Raw genomic sequence first — 16,407 nt, 5'->3', positions numbered from 1 at the left:
GGTAAAAAGCTGAAAATCTATTTCAGAAACTAGGAGATTTTCACAAAAAGAGCGTTAATAAACCAAGGCAGCCTAGACTAAATGCCTAGAGAATAAATGCTCCAGTTTTTCAGGAACACAAGACACGATCCAGGACTGGAGTGGTCAGGAAGGATTTCTGTGGAGGAAGAGTGAGCTTAGCCAGATTTGGAGGACAAATAGGATTCCGCTGTGTGTGTGTGTGTGTGTATGTGTGCGCATGTGTGTTGGGGGGGGCACATTCCAAGGCAGAGGTGCTGAAGTGGGATTGTATTTGGTATACTGAAGCAATATAATGTGCACACCTACCTGCTTGCTGGCAGGTCTGTATGGAGAGATCAAGTTGGAGAAATGAGGTGGTGACCAGAAAAGCAGGGGAGAGGAGGGCTTCCTTGTTGGGCCATGGAGTTTGATCCCTATCTTGTGGGCTGCTGAGAGCAATGAGTGCTTTTTAGAGAAGAGTGACTTGGGCAGAGATTGTAGGAAAATGGCTTTGCCTATAGTGTGAAGATGGAATGAAAAGTGTGTGTGTGTGTGTATGTGTGTGTGTGTGTGAGAGAGAGAGAGAGAGGGAGGGGGAGAGAGAGAGAGAGAGAGAGAGAGAGAGAGAGAGAGAGAGAGAGAGAGAGAGAGAGGGAGAGAGCACGTTTGCAGTACGGAGCCTGGCTGCAAGGAGACTAGTTATTAGACTATTAAAAAGAAATGAAGGTCTGGATAAAGTGAAGGGAGAAGGAATGGAAATAAGTATCTTGTGAATGGTAAGATATAATCAGGATTTCAATAAGGCAAACCAATTTATAAAACAAACATGGCAGTTTCCATAAAAAAAAAAAAGAAATCCTAGAACGCAAGGTGATTTGGGCTGATTTACCGACTTAAGATACTATGCATATTTTAAAGATGGATTTCTCTTGCAGTAACTATAGTTGAACCGGGTCTTTTTATTTTCCAATTCGCATGTATTTTTCTTCCCTCTTCTTATTTCTTCAAATTCCTCCTCTCCACAATTCGCTTGATCTCAAATTAATCTCTTGTATGTATTTGCAGGAGAAAACCCAGGCTTGCAACAACGGCAAAGATTGTATGTGGTTTCTTGGATGACTCTCCTCCCTTGAAAACAGCTATCCGCGCAGAAATGGAAGCACGTGGCCAACTCTCGCTTTTTAGCAGGTCTAACGTGACCTTCAAAACTCCTTAGGACAAGCTACTCTCCTGTGGGGGAGTATCTCCGGTCAGACTCAGGTAGGCAGGGTCTCCGAAGCTGCCCGGGTGTCTATGGCTCCCAGTTCTGAGAAGAGAGTTGGCAAAACCGTATAAAACCACGGGCAATAAACCAACCACAAAACCCCATCCCCTACCACGGTGGGCTGATAAGTGAAGTCGCAGAAGGAAGGGTCGGCTCTTGCCCTTTTAAAATTCCAGTGCAGCAAACACACACACACACACACACACACTCACACCGGTCGGTTCTTCCCACTCCTTGCCACATGGCACCAGCGTCCCTCCCCAAGTCCTGATTCATGAACCGTGCCACCTTTGTCTCATTTTAAACTGTGCAGACTATTTTCATCCTGCCACCCCCACCACCGATTTCCCCCTCCCGCATCCTCTGGAAAGCTCTGATGTAAGGCGCTCGCTAGGTGGGAGAGCGCTGTCCTCATCGTCTCGGGTGGGCGAGATCCCGAGGAGTCCCACCTCCGGAACTTCCCCTGCGGGGGCCGCTGCCCGGGACCCCGCCGCGGGCGCGGGGGAAGCGCCTCTGTCGCTTTAAGGTGTCGCGCGCTCAGAAGTGCGGGCAGGGAGCCGGGAGCTGGCGCGGTCCTGCAGCCGGGTGGGGAGTCCTGCCCCCCACCCCCCCGCCTCCGAGCCTCCGGGGGCCCGGCGGCCCTCCGCCCACCGCGCTCGGGCGGGCCATGCAGCTGTGAACCATGTCCTCCTCCCACGCCAAGAACGGAACCGCCGATGGGCCGCACTCGCCCACCGCGCAGGTACCGCCCCCTCCCCCCTCCCCCCTCCCCCCTCCCCCTCCCCCGTCCTCCGCCGCCCGGAGGGCCCCGCCTATCGTGCGGGGCGCGGGCCCCCGGTCCCGGGAGTGAGCGGCCTCTCCGTCCCACCCTCCTCCGCGGCCCTTTCTCCTCCCGCTCCTCCTCTTTCTCTCCCTCCTCCCCTCCTTCTCCTCCTCCTCTTCACCTGGTCGGTTCTCTGCGCTCCCGCTCCGGAGTCCGCAGCCTGCCCCAGCGGATGCCGGCCACTGGGACCCCGCACCCTGAGAGTCTTTGTTAATGGATGTGGTGGGTGCTCGCCGGCTGCAGCTCCCGGGCATCTTTTCAGCTGTGCAGGCTGGGAGTGGGGGGGTGGGGGTGGGGGTGGATCTGGGGACCACGGAGGAGACTTGGGTGCGGGCTCCGGGGGACCCCGGGGCGCTGGTCCGGGGGCGGACTCTAGCCTGGGGGGGTCGCCCGACTCCACGCTGCGGTCCTTATCCGCTTCTCTCTGGCCCCGTGTGTCGCGTCCAGGTGGCCCGAGGCACCACGACCCGAAGGAGCAGGTTGAAAAGATCCGATGGCAGTACCACTTCGACCAGCTTCATCCTCAGACAGGTAGGAGGCAGGTGCGGGGCGGAGGCGGGGGAGCAGCTGGGCCCGAGGCCGGGCGCCGGGTGCGGGGGGCCGAGGGCGGAGCGCAGACCCCACAGGCGGGAGCCGCGGGGGGCGTCTCCACGCGCGGCTTTCCCGCGCCTGGCCGGATCTCGGGCTGCGTCCTTCCCTCTCGGCCCCTTGCTCGCGAAGTCTTCGGGTCCAGGCGTGTCTGCACCGCCCTAGGAAGTTAGTTTGTGCGCGTGGAAGCCAGTCGGCAGCGACTTGGTTTAGGGCAGGGACATTTAATTAGAGACTGGAATATTTCTGGTTGCATCTTCGGTGCGTGGGGAAACGCCTTTAAGTAGTGTAACGACTTTGGGTAAGCAAAGCCCCGGTGGCCGGGCACCTGGTTTGATTCGGCTGAAAGTGAGGGCTATTTTCTGTTTAGCCCTATTTTGAATACTGTTTTCTGTCTAGGGCTGGGGAGAGATGTCCGAGTTCTGGTCAAAAGAAAGAAAAGACACTGAGCAGAAAGTTTGGCCCCACTTTGGGACCGGTTCTCTTCATTAGGGAAAGACTGCCGGATCTGCTTAAATTGAAATAAGGGAAGGCCGGCACTAAGTCCCCCGGGGTCTGGGTGCTGTTACACTTAGTGTTTGTTTCTTAGTGGTGGTTTCCTTCTGCGTGGTTCTCATGTGTGCTGTGTGTGGTAGAGACAGCAGGTTACGCTGAATGCGTAAGTCCCATCATCTTAACCCAGGAAATCGGTCTTTAGTTTTCCTCCTGTCCATGCTGCTGGGTGTCAGAGAGATCACGCAAAAGTGAGTCACCCAGATCCCTTTATTCTGGAACAGAAACTGTCCAGGTGTGTGCCTTTGGGTGACCTGGGAGGACCGCTCATCGCACCCAGACGCTTTTATTCCAGGCTCCATTATGGGCTGCTGGAGTGACCTTGGGAAGTTCTTTTCCCTCTAAGACATTCAGAGCGCTTGGAATGTATTTTTAACCTATGATGGAAGCTTTGCAATGGTTCTTTAGAGATTATCTCATCACTTTAAACAGGTTATCCATGACGAATGGGCATTAGACTCAAAAAATTGGACTCACACCTCTCCTAACGGGTGCATAGAGCATATTTAGATAATATTTATTATGTAGATACTCATATTCCACAGAAACAAATTATTACTATTTCTCTTTAATTCAGTGAGCACTAGGCATGTGCATTATTAAAATACATTTAGGATTCTGAATTCATTGGAAAAGTGCATTCCGTCCCCTTTGTGCTTCGGTTATTTATGTATTTGATAAAGCAAAGATATCCTCCATCTTTAAAAAAATGTTGAGCTGTCTGACTGCTTGAGATCTTGTTTATTTAGTAGGTGCCTATTTTGAGTAGTGTTTTATTGTTACGAAACTCGCAGAAATACTAATTATACAGCAGTATATATACAGTATTCCATGAACGGCTCGACTAAAACTTTTGAGTTCCTGTACACTATCCCTTCACTAATGTTTCATTTTTTTCCAAGCACAAAACAAAACAATCCATATTCTTTCTAATGTTCTTTCCCCAATTTGCTCCAATGAATGATTGAGATAATACATGTATAAGTTCTTGTTGAGTGTCCTATGTATTGCCTTAAAAACGTAAAAAATATTGCATGCTAAATAATTTTAGGAGTAATTTAAACCAATGCAGATTTTTAGAACAAGTATATTTCATAAGTCTTTCTGAAACTGGGATTTGTTAGTTTAATACAATGGTCTAATTTACATTCAGGAGTTAGTTGTAATTGTATCGTATACAAAATCTTCCAATTTTTTCCTGCAAAAAATAACATAATTTTTGTGAGCATTTAGAGTTCAGTAAGTATCCTACACATAACCTCTTTTAAATGGCATAATACAGAGTTCTATAACGGCTACAATAAAAATGAGGGTTGTTATTTCTTTGAAAAGATGAAAAATGACTGCAAATAAAATTTAACAGTGTATTTTTTGAAATTGAACAGTTTGAACCCAAATGCCCAAAAAAATTATTTTTTAGAACCCCAAAAGTTTATGTTATCATAGTTTCATTATTTGTTAAATGACCAGTAATTTATTGTTTTTGAGTTCTTGATACATTGGAGTGATGGACTTCCTTAGATAATTCCCAGTCTGTATGGAGCTTTTGCACATGAAGAAGATAGTGGGGAATACCGAGAAAACTAGTGCTGCTCATTTCTTTGTCATATTATTTACAAATATATAGAAAGAAAGCTTTCACTAAAAAAAGAATAATTGATGTATTGACTCAGATGGAGCCTGGTGATGAAAAACAGAGGACGGTTGGCAAACTCACCTAATAAAACAATGTTTATTCTTTGAGCTGGCAAAAAAATTGTGTGTGTACATGCATGCACGTATGTGTGTGCACACACGTGTCCATACACACATGAGTTGGCCTGAAAACAAGCAGACTGAAAAAGAGCTTGCCTCTACTCTGAGGAATGTGCCCAAAGTCCCTCAGGTATCCGTGACCTTGTTTCCTGGTTTACTATTTTGCTGGCCTCCCCAATGTAGGAGGGGTGGAGGTTTTGGAATGAATCCAGGGAGCAACTAAATGGTTTCTCTGAGGAAAGGTGAGAAGAGGAAGTCTTCCGCCCCTGAAGGGAGAGAGAGCTAGGGGTGACCAGTCATGATCTTCAAAGTGTACACAAAAGCCTGCTTTGGAAATGTGATGGACTGTTCTAGGTCTTCATTGAGGATAAAACTCAAGAATTGGCTACAATTCGAAAGGAATGCTTTTTTACAGTAAGATGTTTCTAAGAGTGTTGCTATCATTGGAATGGCTTTCCAAGTGAGGCTGTAGAATTTTCTCCCAGATCACTTCTGACAGGCTATTTATGAATGGGTTATTTATTCATGTTTTAAATTTTTAGGAAACACTAAACATTAGCTATGTGTCCAGCACTCTGCTAGATACTATAAAGGGGGAATGAAAAATGACTGAGACCCAGTCCTTGTACCCAAAGGATTTTATAATCTAGTTATGCAGACATAGGTGTGTAGAAAGAATTATCTATGTGTATCATAGATGTATAGCAATATAGCAAGGAATGAGGGTGTGGGCAAAATGCCCATATGTGTTGAGTATTGAAATACCCATGAGTGTCAGTGCACATACAGTTTGTATGGTGGAGTACTCCAGATTACTGCACTGGGATCTATCTTAGTTTTCTCTGCACTGGAGTTTGAAGAGAAAATATGATCAGAGTGGGATTAGTTGATTGACCTTTCCTTGTGAAGTCTGCCCTTCTGAAGACTGCAAAAACTTCCAAGGCCTGACCGCCACCAGCTTCCAGCTTCATCTCGAGCTCACCTCTCTTAATTCTAGAACAGCTCTTGAACACACCACCCTTTCTCCTGCCACAGCCCCTTTGCACATGCTGAGCCCACTCGTGGAGTGCTCTTTCTCTTCCCTTTGCCTGGTTAACTTTCTCTCCCCTCTGCAACTTGACTGTACTTTTTTTTCTTTTTTATTGATTCTAATATTCTGGTGGAGTCGTTATGGTTTTCTGCATAAGGAATCATGTCATCAGCAAAAAGTGACAATTTAGCTTTGTCATTCCCAATTTGGGTGCCTTTTATTTCTTTCTCTTGCCTGGTTGCTCTGGCGAGGACTTCCAGTACTCATTGAGAGTGGTGAGAGGGGACATCTCTGTCTTGTTCCAGAAGCAAAAGGTTTCAGTTTTGCACCGTTAATTATGATTTTAGCTAATGGTTTGTCATACGTGGCCTTTATTATGTTGAGGTACTTTCCTTCTCTACCCATTTTACTAAGTATTTTAATCCTAAATGGATGTTGTATCTTGTCAAATGCATTTTCTGCATCTATTGATATGATCATATGATTTTTATCGTTATTTTGTTTATGTGATACGTTATACTGATCAATTTGCATATGTTGAACTCTGGAATGAAACCCACTTGATCTTGATATATAATCTTTTTATTGCATTGTTGTATTCTATTTTCTAGTATTTTGTTTAGGATTTTTGCATCTGTATTTACCAGAGATATTTGTCTGTAGTTTTCTTTTTTGTGTGTTATCCTTACCAGGTTTTGTATCAGAATAATGTAGATCTCATAAAATGAGTTATGAAGTATTGCCTCTTCTTCAGTTTTTTGGAAGAGTTTGAGGAGGACAGGTATTAGATCCTCTTTGAATGTTTGGTAGAATTCACTAGTGAAGCCATTTGGTCCTGAACTTTTGCTTTTGGGGTGGTTTTGGAGGATTGTTTTAATTTCCTTACTGTTGATTGGTCTATTTAGATTTTCCAGTTCCTATAGACATGTTTGTCTGATGAAATGAAAAATTTTCTGCAATGGAATGCGAATTCATCAACAGAAGGTGTATATGCTTTGTTCACAGCTCTAAGAATAATCTTATGTCTAGAGGCATATATGTATACGCAAAACTTATCCATAAACTTAGAATTACAGAATTTTAGAACAGGAAGAGATTGCAGAGGGAAAGTATTGCAGTTTCATCCATTTTCAGATGGATGAAACAGAGACCAAAGGTCATGCAGGCCTTACCAAAGTTACACCAATCGATAATGGTTGGGATTGAGACAGTCTCAGATTCTACAGTTTTTTTCACCAGAACATTCTTCATCTTTGAGTAATCATGACAGACATACAGACACACATAGATGTGCACACATGAAAGGACATATAGAGTTTATTCCTCTTAGATCCTAGAAATATTCTTCATCTGTATGGTTACTGTTAAGAACAAAGCAACAGCTAGAGACTAGGCTTTCCCCCCCCCCAAATTTTATCATGGGATGGATGGAGATTTTCTTTTCATGGTTCATGGTTCATGGAGGTTTGTTTGTTTGTTTGTTTACTAGTGTATTACCCAGAATCTAACCAGGAAACAAAACTACTTGAGTTTTTACAACTAAGGGACTTGAATGTAGAGGGGCTTGAAGGGTTAAATAGGTGATGGAAAAGACTAGAAGTTAAACCGAGACTTTAACAAGAGCAGGAAGCCACTGTCACCTCTAGGCTAGAAGGACAAAAAGAGGAAACTGTGATTGGAGCCCAGGGTCCAGCATCACCTGGTAGATTCTGGAACCACTGGGGTACTGTTTTGCAGGAGCAAGAGACACAGAGGATATCACCTTACACCTGTCAGAATGGCTGTTACAAAAAAGACAAGAAATAACAAGTGTTCTCACGGATTGTGGACAAAAGAGAACCCTTGTGTACTGTCGGTGGGGATGTAAATTGGTGCAGCCACTATGGAAAACAGTATGGAGGTGCCACAAGAAATTAGAAATAGAACTACGATGTGATCCAGCAATTCCACTCCTGGGTATTTATCTGAAGGAAATAAAAACACTAACTTGAAAAGATATGTGCACCCTCATGTTCATTATTTACAATAGCCAAGATAAAGAAACAACCTAAGTGTCCATCGATGGCTCGATAAGGAAATTGTGGTATATATGTAGTGGAATATTATTCAGCCATAGAAAGAGGGAAATCTTGCTATGTGCGACAATGTGGATAAACACATTGAGGGCATTATGTTAAGTGAAATAAGTCAGAGAAAGTCAAACACTGTATGATCTTATCTTTATGTGGAATCTAAAAACAAAAACCAAACTATCCCCACTCCCCCATCCCAATAACCTGAAGCTTATTGATACAGAGATCTGATCAGTGGTTGGGGGGGGAGGGGGCGATGGACTAAATAGGCAAATGCAGTCAAAAGGTACAAACTTCCAGCCAGTTATAAAATCAGTAAGTCTTGGGGATGTAATGTACAGCATCGTGACTGTAGTTAATAATACCGTGTTTCCCCGAAAATAAGACCTAGCCGGACAATCAGCTCTAATGCATCTTTTGGAGCAAAAATTAGTATGACTCGGTCTTATATTATATAAGACAGGGTATTATATTATATTACATTATATAAGACCTGGCCTTATGGGTCAACCATCGATCAGATCTCTATTACATTATATAAAACCCGGCCTTACAGGTGTATAATATAATATAATACCCTGTCTTATATAATATAAGACCGAGTCATACTAATTTTTGCTCCAAAAGATGCATTAGAGCTGATTGTCCGGCTAGGTCTTATTTTCGGGGAAACATGGTACTGTATTGAATACTTAAAAGTTACTAAGAGAGTAGATCTAAAAGTTCTTGATCTAAAAGAAAGTAGATCTAAAAGAAAAAAATTGTAACTGTGCGGTGATGGATGTAAACTAGACTTCTGATCATTTGCACTATATACAAATATCAAATCATTATGTTGTATATGTGAAACTAATATAATGTTACATATCAATTCTATCTCAATTTTAAAAAGGGAGAGACACGGAAAAGAGGCAGCATCTGCCAAAGAAGCTACTTGAGGTGGTGAGAATGGGGGCAAATACTCTGGCTTCTTCCTTCTCTCTGACCCCAACCCCAGTCTCCTGGAGTGCCTTCCAATGGCTGAGCCCAACTGGGAGCCAGCTGACACGGGAGCCTGGGAAACAGCCCAGGAAAAGGGAAGGAATAAATCTGAGGGAAACAGGCCAGGACTGGCACAACCATTATTATATTTCAGTTGTGTGGAAGATAATAATGATCATTTTCATCAGCACAATTGGAAGTTTTTACTTGCTCTGTAAGTAGAACTTCCTTGCTAAGTGGTATAATCCAGTTACCATGAACTTGAAGGAAAAGTTTACACCTGTTTTCTTTTTGAAGTTTTTCCAGAATGCATCTTCCCAAATTGAGACCTGGTAAAGCAAGAAAGAACTCTGTCTCTCGTGGCAAACTGCTTTGTGTTTGCTCTTGGGCTTGAATAAATAGATTTGAATCGATGAAGCTCCTGATTGAGAAATCGAATCACTGGGCAGCTAATCAGTGAACCAGTTGTTCCCGTGAGTCTGGCCAGTTCTTGGTCTCATTTCTGCAGTTCAGACACAGAAGAAAGCAGAAGCCCTAACCAGGGCGAGCACGCTTGCAAGTCCCCACACCACTGACAACTCCAGAACCTTCCACAGACACATGGGTAGTGGGCACGAGGCCCCGTTCTGTTCTGCAGCGCTCAGGGTTTGGCCTCTGCATGCTTTTTCAGCAACATGTTGGTGCGGGGAGTGCTTTCTAGAACCACAAGCAGTGCGGTGCCACGCTCTGCTTCCTCCCACTTCGCTGCTGCTTCCTTTCCATGAGGAAGGTATTTGCGAAGAATGGGTCACAGGTCTCAGACCCATAGCTCCTCTGAGCCCGTCCTTCAGCAGGGTGTGCCTGGTGTAGGCGGAGCCCCTGGACACTTCGAACTTCCTTCGAACCCAGGTGCTGCACCAGTATTCCCTCTGTGGGCTGTGCAGTGCACACCCTTAACCACCCGCAATCACATGCGCTCTTCAGAATACCCCTCCAGATTGGAGTATAAAATAAAACATCCAACTGATGTCTCAAGAAGAGCTGGGCTGTTACCGCCAAAGAGCCCCCATAACACGCATTCCGAGTTAAGCAGCCAGTATTGTCTTGCCTCCACAGTAACAGGCCCTTAGTCCTTCATGAACCAGGAAAACACTGAGGTAGAATTCAGCACTCTTCGTTCTAAAAGAAGTGTAAGTTAGAGATTACAGGGCAGCAAATCAGGAATTTTACATGGACGTGATCATGTGAACTGGGGCAGGGAGAGGGGTAGGATTAGAGCTAGAAGCTTGAATAAATGGAAAGGCTACATTGTAGATTCAATTTTAAGAGAATTGTTTTATTGTGTTCTGGTAGCAATAACAATATGCTGTGTGCTATGGCCGCCTGCTTTCCGAAATATTAGGTTGGTGCAAAAGTAATTTTGGTTTCAAAGGTTAAAAATAGGGGTGGCCAGTTAGTTGGTTAGAATGTGGTGCTAATAACAAGGTTGCCAGTTCGATCCCTGCATGGGCCACTGTGAGCTGCTGTCCTCCTTAAAAATAAAACAACATAAAATAAAAGGTTAAAAGTAATTGGAAAAACCACAATTACTTTTGCACCAACCTATTAGATAAGGCTGATTTCTTACAAATACCTGACCTAAATATTGGCCGTATTAAAATTCCTTGGCAGTAGTTCTCATTTTAACTAAACGTGCCCCTCTGCAAACTTTCCTATTTTCTTTAACTTAACCTTTCTTATTACACTGTAAACAGATCAGAGGTAATTGCTTGAACCTGAAGGGATGGCATTCAGCACTTATACTTGAGGTACTGAAAGCATTATTAGAGAGAGGCTGTAAAACTTATGCCACATGTTATGATTTTCTGATCATTTCACTGCAATCATTTGGATGACAAACCTTGCCTATTTTATTTTTCATTTTATGTTCTGTGTTGCTTTCTCCAGGGTTGCAATTTCATTGCTGTAGCAATAATCTTTGTTTTGAGAGAAAATATTTTGTAAACATAAACTTGAAAAGAACCTGCATTTTTTTGGGTTGTCGAAATCGCTAGAAATGATTAACTTTTGTAGTGATCTCTGTGTCTGAATATTATGATATTATTTTTAAATTAGGAATTTTTTTCTGGAATTTCTTTCGTAATGCAGGAAAGACCAACAATAGTGGAAATGCACCATAATTTATGGAGATTAATTTATTATACTCTCCTTATACTTCTCGAGTGACCCAGTGCCAGTGTTAGGAACTCAAATGCTGATTGTTTCCAAGTTAAACAGTTGGGTAATATGATCATGTTAAGGTTAGAGTGCTCTATATACATGACTCTTATTTGGCCTTAGTGTGTTTGTGTGTGTGTGTGTGTGTGTGTGTGTGTGTGTGTGTGTAACAGAAAGGAGGAAGTTATTCTTTCAAGAATGCAGAGGCTGTATTCTGTTACAACCATAATGTAATTTAGAACACTTTCATCACCCCCAAAAGAAACATTGTACCCATTGGCAGCCATTCCCCATCCTTCCCCCTCTATCCCCAGCCTTAGGCAGCCTTTAATCTCTGTCTATAAATTTGCATATTCTGGACATTTCATATAACTGGAATCATGCAATAATGTGTGATCTTTTATGACAGGCTCAGATTTTTTTCATTAACATATTGTCTACACCACCCTGAGGGTTCCCAGTTGTAGCCCCTGGTCTAAATCTGCAGTTGCTGGCCTGTGTGTGGAAAAGCACTTGCCTTTCCTTAAGAGTGTGTCCCAGACAACTTTTCAAGAGGTGATGTTGAATGGGGTGAATCATATTTATATTTATTTTGGAGCTGCAGTCTCAGGTCATAAAGCTGACTTATTTTTTGGGGGGAGCCATTTAACTTGCATGGAAATCAAACCTCTGACCGTGTCCTCTGTGTCCTCAGGATTACACAAAACAGAGTGGCTCTCATCTATAGAAGAGGATTTATATAGGATGGGATGAGATCGACGGGATTAAAGAAAAGTGTCTGAGCATTGTAGCTGGTTATTGCCATCATTTTCAATAATTTTTAGGAATAGAAATGTCTTGGGTGCTTACAATTCAAAATACTTCTCTTATTTTATCTAGATGTTCGTAATAACTCAGTTTTGGTAATTATAATATTTCTACCATGAGAGATACAATTAAGAAGAAAGCAGAGGGCTTGAGTCCCAAGCTAAGTACAATATTTATGGGAATTACTGAGTACATAAAACCATACCCTCTATGTGGCAGGTGCTGCTCAATTATATTTGAGCACTTCCCTTGGGGACAAAAGTCAATTATCAACACAGTCGTGTGGAAGAGAAGTAGGTCAGCTGCAAACATTCTCTGCTAATTTCAGAAAGCTTGAGGGGTGATTTAGTTTGGAGGATAGTTTTCATTCTTTTGGTCTCCATATTGTGGGGAGACCTGGTAGTGAAGGCTCAGTTTTTCACTTGGTATTGGTTGTAATACTCCTTTACTTTAATATAACATATATATTTCTTTTGGTCCCGTAAAATGAAAATTAGACCAGATAGTATCTTTTTGAAAACTATGTCAAATATACATTGTAAGAGTATTGTGTATCACAGGTATTATTACTATTACTGCTATTTCTACATGAATAGAGAAGCTCAGGGTTTAAACTAACCCAATAAAATGCAAATATAATATTTCCAAATATTTTCTTTAACGAATAGCTCTACACAAAAGAGTAAAAAGTGTTAATAGTACAAAAAAAAAAAAGGAAGGACATTGGTGGGTTTTTTAAAATTATTTTTTATTGTATAATATACAGAGTATTAACTTTACCATTTTAACTGTTTTTCGTGTATAATTCAGTGACATTAAGTATATTCATGGGTGTCATTTTTTAAAATGATTGTGGCAGTTTATTTAAAAAGTACAAGGGAGACAACACTTAAATATATTCAACTTATAGATACGCTAAAAACATCCCCATAATCCGTGCCTCTCACCACCACTGTGGCCTTATTTAAAGCAACAAAAGCAACAGAAAACAGACCCTGGAGTTTCCACCAGGCTCTTGGTCCCCAACTTGAGGAGAAGCAGGAAGTACTGTGGAGGCCGCCTGGACCCTCAGGGTGCACGTAGGAGTTGGGCCCGGGACGGGGCCCCTGCACGCCCTGCCCCAGGATGCCCGTCCTCACACGCCTCAGTGCTTTGCTTTTCCCTGCACTCTCTGAAATCCGAACAGTTGCAAGATGATTTGGGTTACTGAGCAGCCTATTTTTAAAAATGTGAATGTTCCCAGGAGTCGTAAGGGGCTCTAGTCATTCATACATGATTGCAATTTGGCTCACTGCTCACAGATATGCTCATCTTCACCATCTTACAGACGCCCACCACACAAAGCCGACATGGTCCCCAACGAAGACCCCAGTGTCCCTGGGCTGTTTGTCCTTCCACACAATATCCTCCCCTGATGTCCCTATCAGAAAGCTTGTTGGAAAGCCTGGAACACGGCCTGAACAGAGAGGGAAGCATATGGTGCTACCCCGCTATAAGCACATATAAGGTCGGACAGTTAAGTTCACGAACTCATCCTAGAAAACGTGCTACATGTCTCACTGTTGAATATCACTACAGTCACCTTCAAAGTTCTCCCCTCGGGAAGCTATGCACCGATGCCAGCACCTAGTCCACCCTTCAAAGCAATTTTGGAACTCTTCTTCTGGAATGGCCAACAGAGCTGTCGTCGTATTACCCTTGATGTCCTGAATGTCATCCAAATGTCTCCTTTTCAATATTTCCTTTATCTTCGGGTAAAGAAAGAAGTCATTGGGGGCCAGGTCAGGTGAGTAGGGAGGGTGTTCCAATATAGTTATTTGTTTGCTGGCTAAAAACTCCCTCACAGACAGTGCTGTGTGAGCCGGTGCATTGTCATGATGCAAGAGCCATGAATTGTTGGAGAAAAGTTCAGGTCATGTTCATCTAACTTTTTCACACAGTCTTTTCAGCACTTCCAAATAGTAAACTTGGTTAACTGTTTGTCTGTTTGGTACAAATTCATAATGAATAATCCCTCCGGTATCAAAAAAAGTTAGCAACATCATTGCAACAAGTTCGCGAACTTAATTGTCAGATTGCGTGTACTCAGACTTGGACTCTGTCCCAGTTTTCTTCCCTCCACCCCCTCAGTCCTGCCATTCCTCTCTTCGAAGAAGGTCTCACCATTCCCACTTGACGATGACCTCTCCCTCTATCTGTCAAGCCCCTCTAGAACCTCCTCCCCCACAAAGCCCATACTGTCTTCAGGTCTCCCTCTTTGGCACTCCTTGATGTTCTGTTTTGATTGTTCACCTATTATATTCTCCTTTGTGTACCTGGAGGTCCCCTGTCCCACCAGCCTGTGGGTCTACATGGACATTGTCCCTAACGTATCATGTGAGACGAGGAGGGAGGAACAGGAAAAGAAGTTGTAAGGTAGCAACATTAAAAATCCGCGTTCTGCTTGTTCACCTTTCCCATCTATAGGATCTTAACAGCTTGCCTCCTATCGTGTTTCCCTGAAAATAAGACTGGGTCTTATATTAAGGTTTGCTCTAAAAGACGCATTAGGGCTATGTTCAGGGGATGTCCTCCTGAAAAATCATACTAGGGCTGGTTGTCCAGTTAGGTCTCATTTTGGGGGAAACACGGTAGTATCTTGCCCACTGTGGAAACTGCCTGAACCCTCAGGGTGCACATGGGAAGTGAGGCCTGGGTTCGGGACCCTGCACAGGGTGGTGTTCTGTGAGCCCAGGGCTGCTCATTACTCTGTCCCTGGATGTCTGCTGTTACAGCCTGTGAGGGAGGCTTTTCCTGCTGCAGGTGCTCTGCCTTTTTGACAACACCACTTCCGTCTAACTAAGATGCTGTTTCTCAGGCAAAACCTAGGAGGTGATAGACATCACCATATTCTTCAGCGTCTGTGTTCAAGCTGTGTGGCAGACTTCCTTCCCTCTGGGTCACATTCTGTCCCCTGGGCCCTCAAGTGGCACTTCCTGTGCCCTGCGTCTCACAGATAGATTCCCTTGTAAAGCCAGCTTCTGTGCCGTCGGCCTGCATCTCTCTGTCGGGTTACACGGGGGATGGACAGCATGCTGTCTCTGCCCTGGGACGGTATGTATACAAGACTTGCTTCTAGCAGTGATTCTAATCCATGTTGGCCTGCATAAGTTGATGTAGACACAAACTTGGAATCCCCTTGAGGCTCAGCTGCAACCTATAATTGTGTAGTTTTTCAAATTTTTGTTTTATGAATTTGCGTTGTTGGGGTATGGAACAGAAGAAATAAGAGGAAAGGGGAAGGTGATGTCGGGGACCGAACCACTTTGGGAGTTACTGCAGGCCTGGGTAGGGTATCCGAATGGAGATCTTGGAGAGAAGGAGAGCACTGGGTGCCTGAGTGGCTGGTCGGAGATGGTTGTAGAAAAAGAAGTGAATGGAGATCAAACTTGGTCTGTTTCAGACTTTGTTCTGGAACTGTATCTGTTAGGAATCGTTCAGTGGCAACTCAACAGAAACTCAGCACAAATTAGCAAAAGCAAAATATTGAATTGTTGGCTCATGTAAGTGAAAAGTCCAGGAAAAGGTCTGGCTGGTTTCAGGTATGGCTTGTTCCAGAAGTTCTTGTCTTCGTCAGGGCTTCTGCTTTCTTTCTCTGCAGTTCTTTCAACACTACATGCTCCTTTGTGCTCAGTTCTGTGTGCAGGCGTAGGCCCCAGTCTCGCACCTGTCTCGGCGGCAGCAATGGCAATAGTGGTTCAGGATTTCCCTTCATCTATTGTCCTGACCAGTGGAAGAGAAAGCCTCTTTTATGGTAGCTCCAGCAGAATGCAAAAGGGTTTTGTTTTTGTTGTGTAGACATGCTCTCTTCCCTTTGCAAACACACACACACACACACACACACACACACACACACACGCTTGAATTTTACTGGCCTGAAATGGCTTATTAACCAACACCGTGGCCAGGGGACTGCCTGAAGCTGGTGGGTGGTCACTCCTAGAGATAAGATTGGGGTCAGCCTGCTATGGCTGAGAATAGGGAAGTTCCTTAAGGGAATTTTGGGAGTTCGTGGTAGATGGAGGGGCATATGGCTATTGTTGAAAGAATTAGCCAGATGTTTGCTGGAAAAAGGACTCTCCTGGGACCCAGGCAAGATGCTGGGAATTTCTTCTCTTGCTCCTCCTTCCTCTTGTACCACGTTTCAGCCCTTCCTGGGTTAAATGGGAACTTTCAAAAAACTGTGTTAAAATTCATATAACATAAAATTTACCATCTTAACCATTGTTTTTCAGTGAACAGTTCAGTGACTCTAAATACATTCACTTTGTTGTGCTACCATCACCACCATCCATCCTAA

At 43.8% G+C, this 16,407-nt stretch overlaps 1 protein-coding gene across 3 annotated transcripts in view; it reads left to right on the top strand.

Moving 5' to 3' along the window:
* The first annotated feature begins 653 nt into the window (after window positions 1-653).
* CACNB4 (calcium voltage-gated channel auxiliary subunit beta 4) overlaps window positions 654-16,407 on the top strand; it is a 227,882-nt gene continuing 212,128 nt past the window's right edge. The window contains exons 1-3 of one of the 3 annotated variants that reach the window (XM_081052654.1): window positions 654-776; window positions 1,066-1,260; window positions 2,535-2,618. Coding sequence is in view for 2 of the 3 variants with exons in the window: in XM_081052650.1 (XP_080908776.1) it covers window positions 1,947-2,006; window positions 2,535-2,618 (144 nt within the window). In the remaining variant the exon portion in view is untranslated. Of the gene's footprint in view, window positions 777-1,065; window positions 1,261-1,577; window positions 2,310-2,534; window positions 2,619-16,407 lie in introns of those variants that run through there. The other 2 variants (XM_081052651.1, XM_081052650.1) reach the window with 2 other exon arrangements.

This window comes from Rhinolophus hipposideros (genome assembly GCF_964194185.1).
Source record: "Rhinolophus hipposideros genome assembly, chromosome: 6".
NCBI classification, from domain to species: Eukaryota; Metazoa; Chordata; class Mammalia; order Chiroptera; family Rhinolophidae; genus Rhinolophus; species Rhinolophus hipposideros.
Note: the sequence above shows the minus strand (reverse complement) of the source record. Positions and strands in the feature narration are given on the sequence as shown.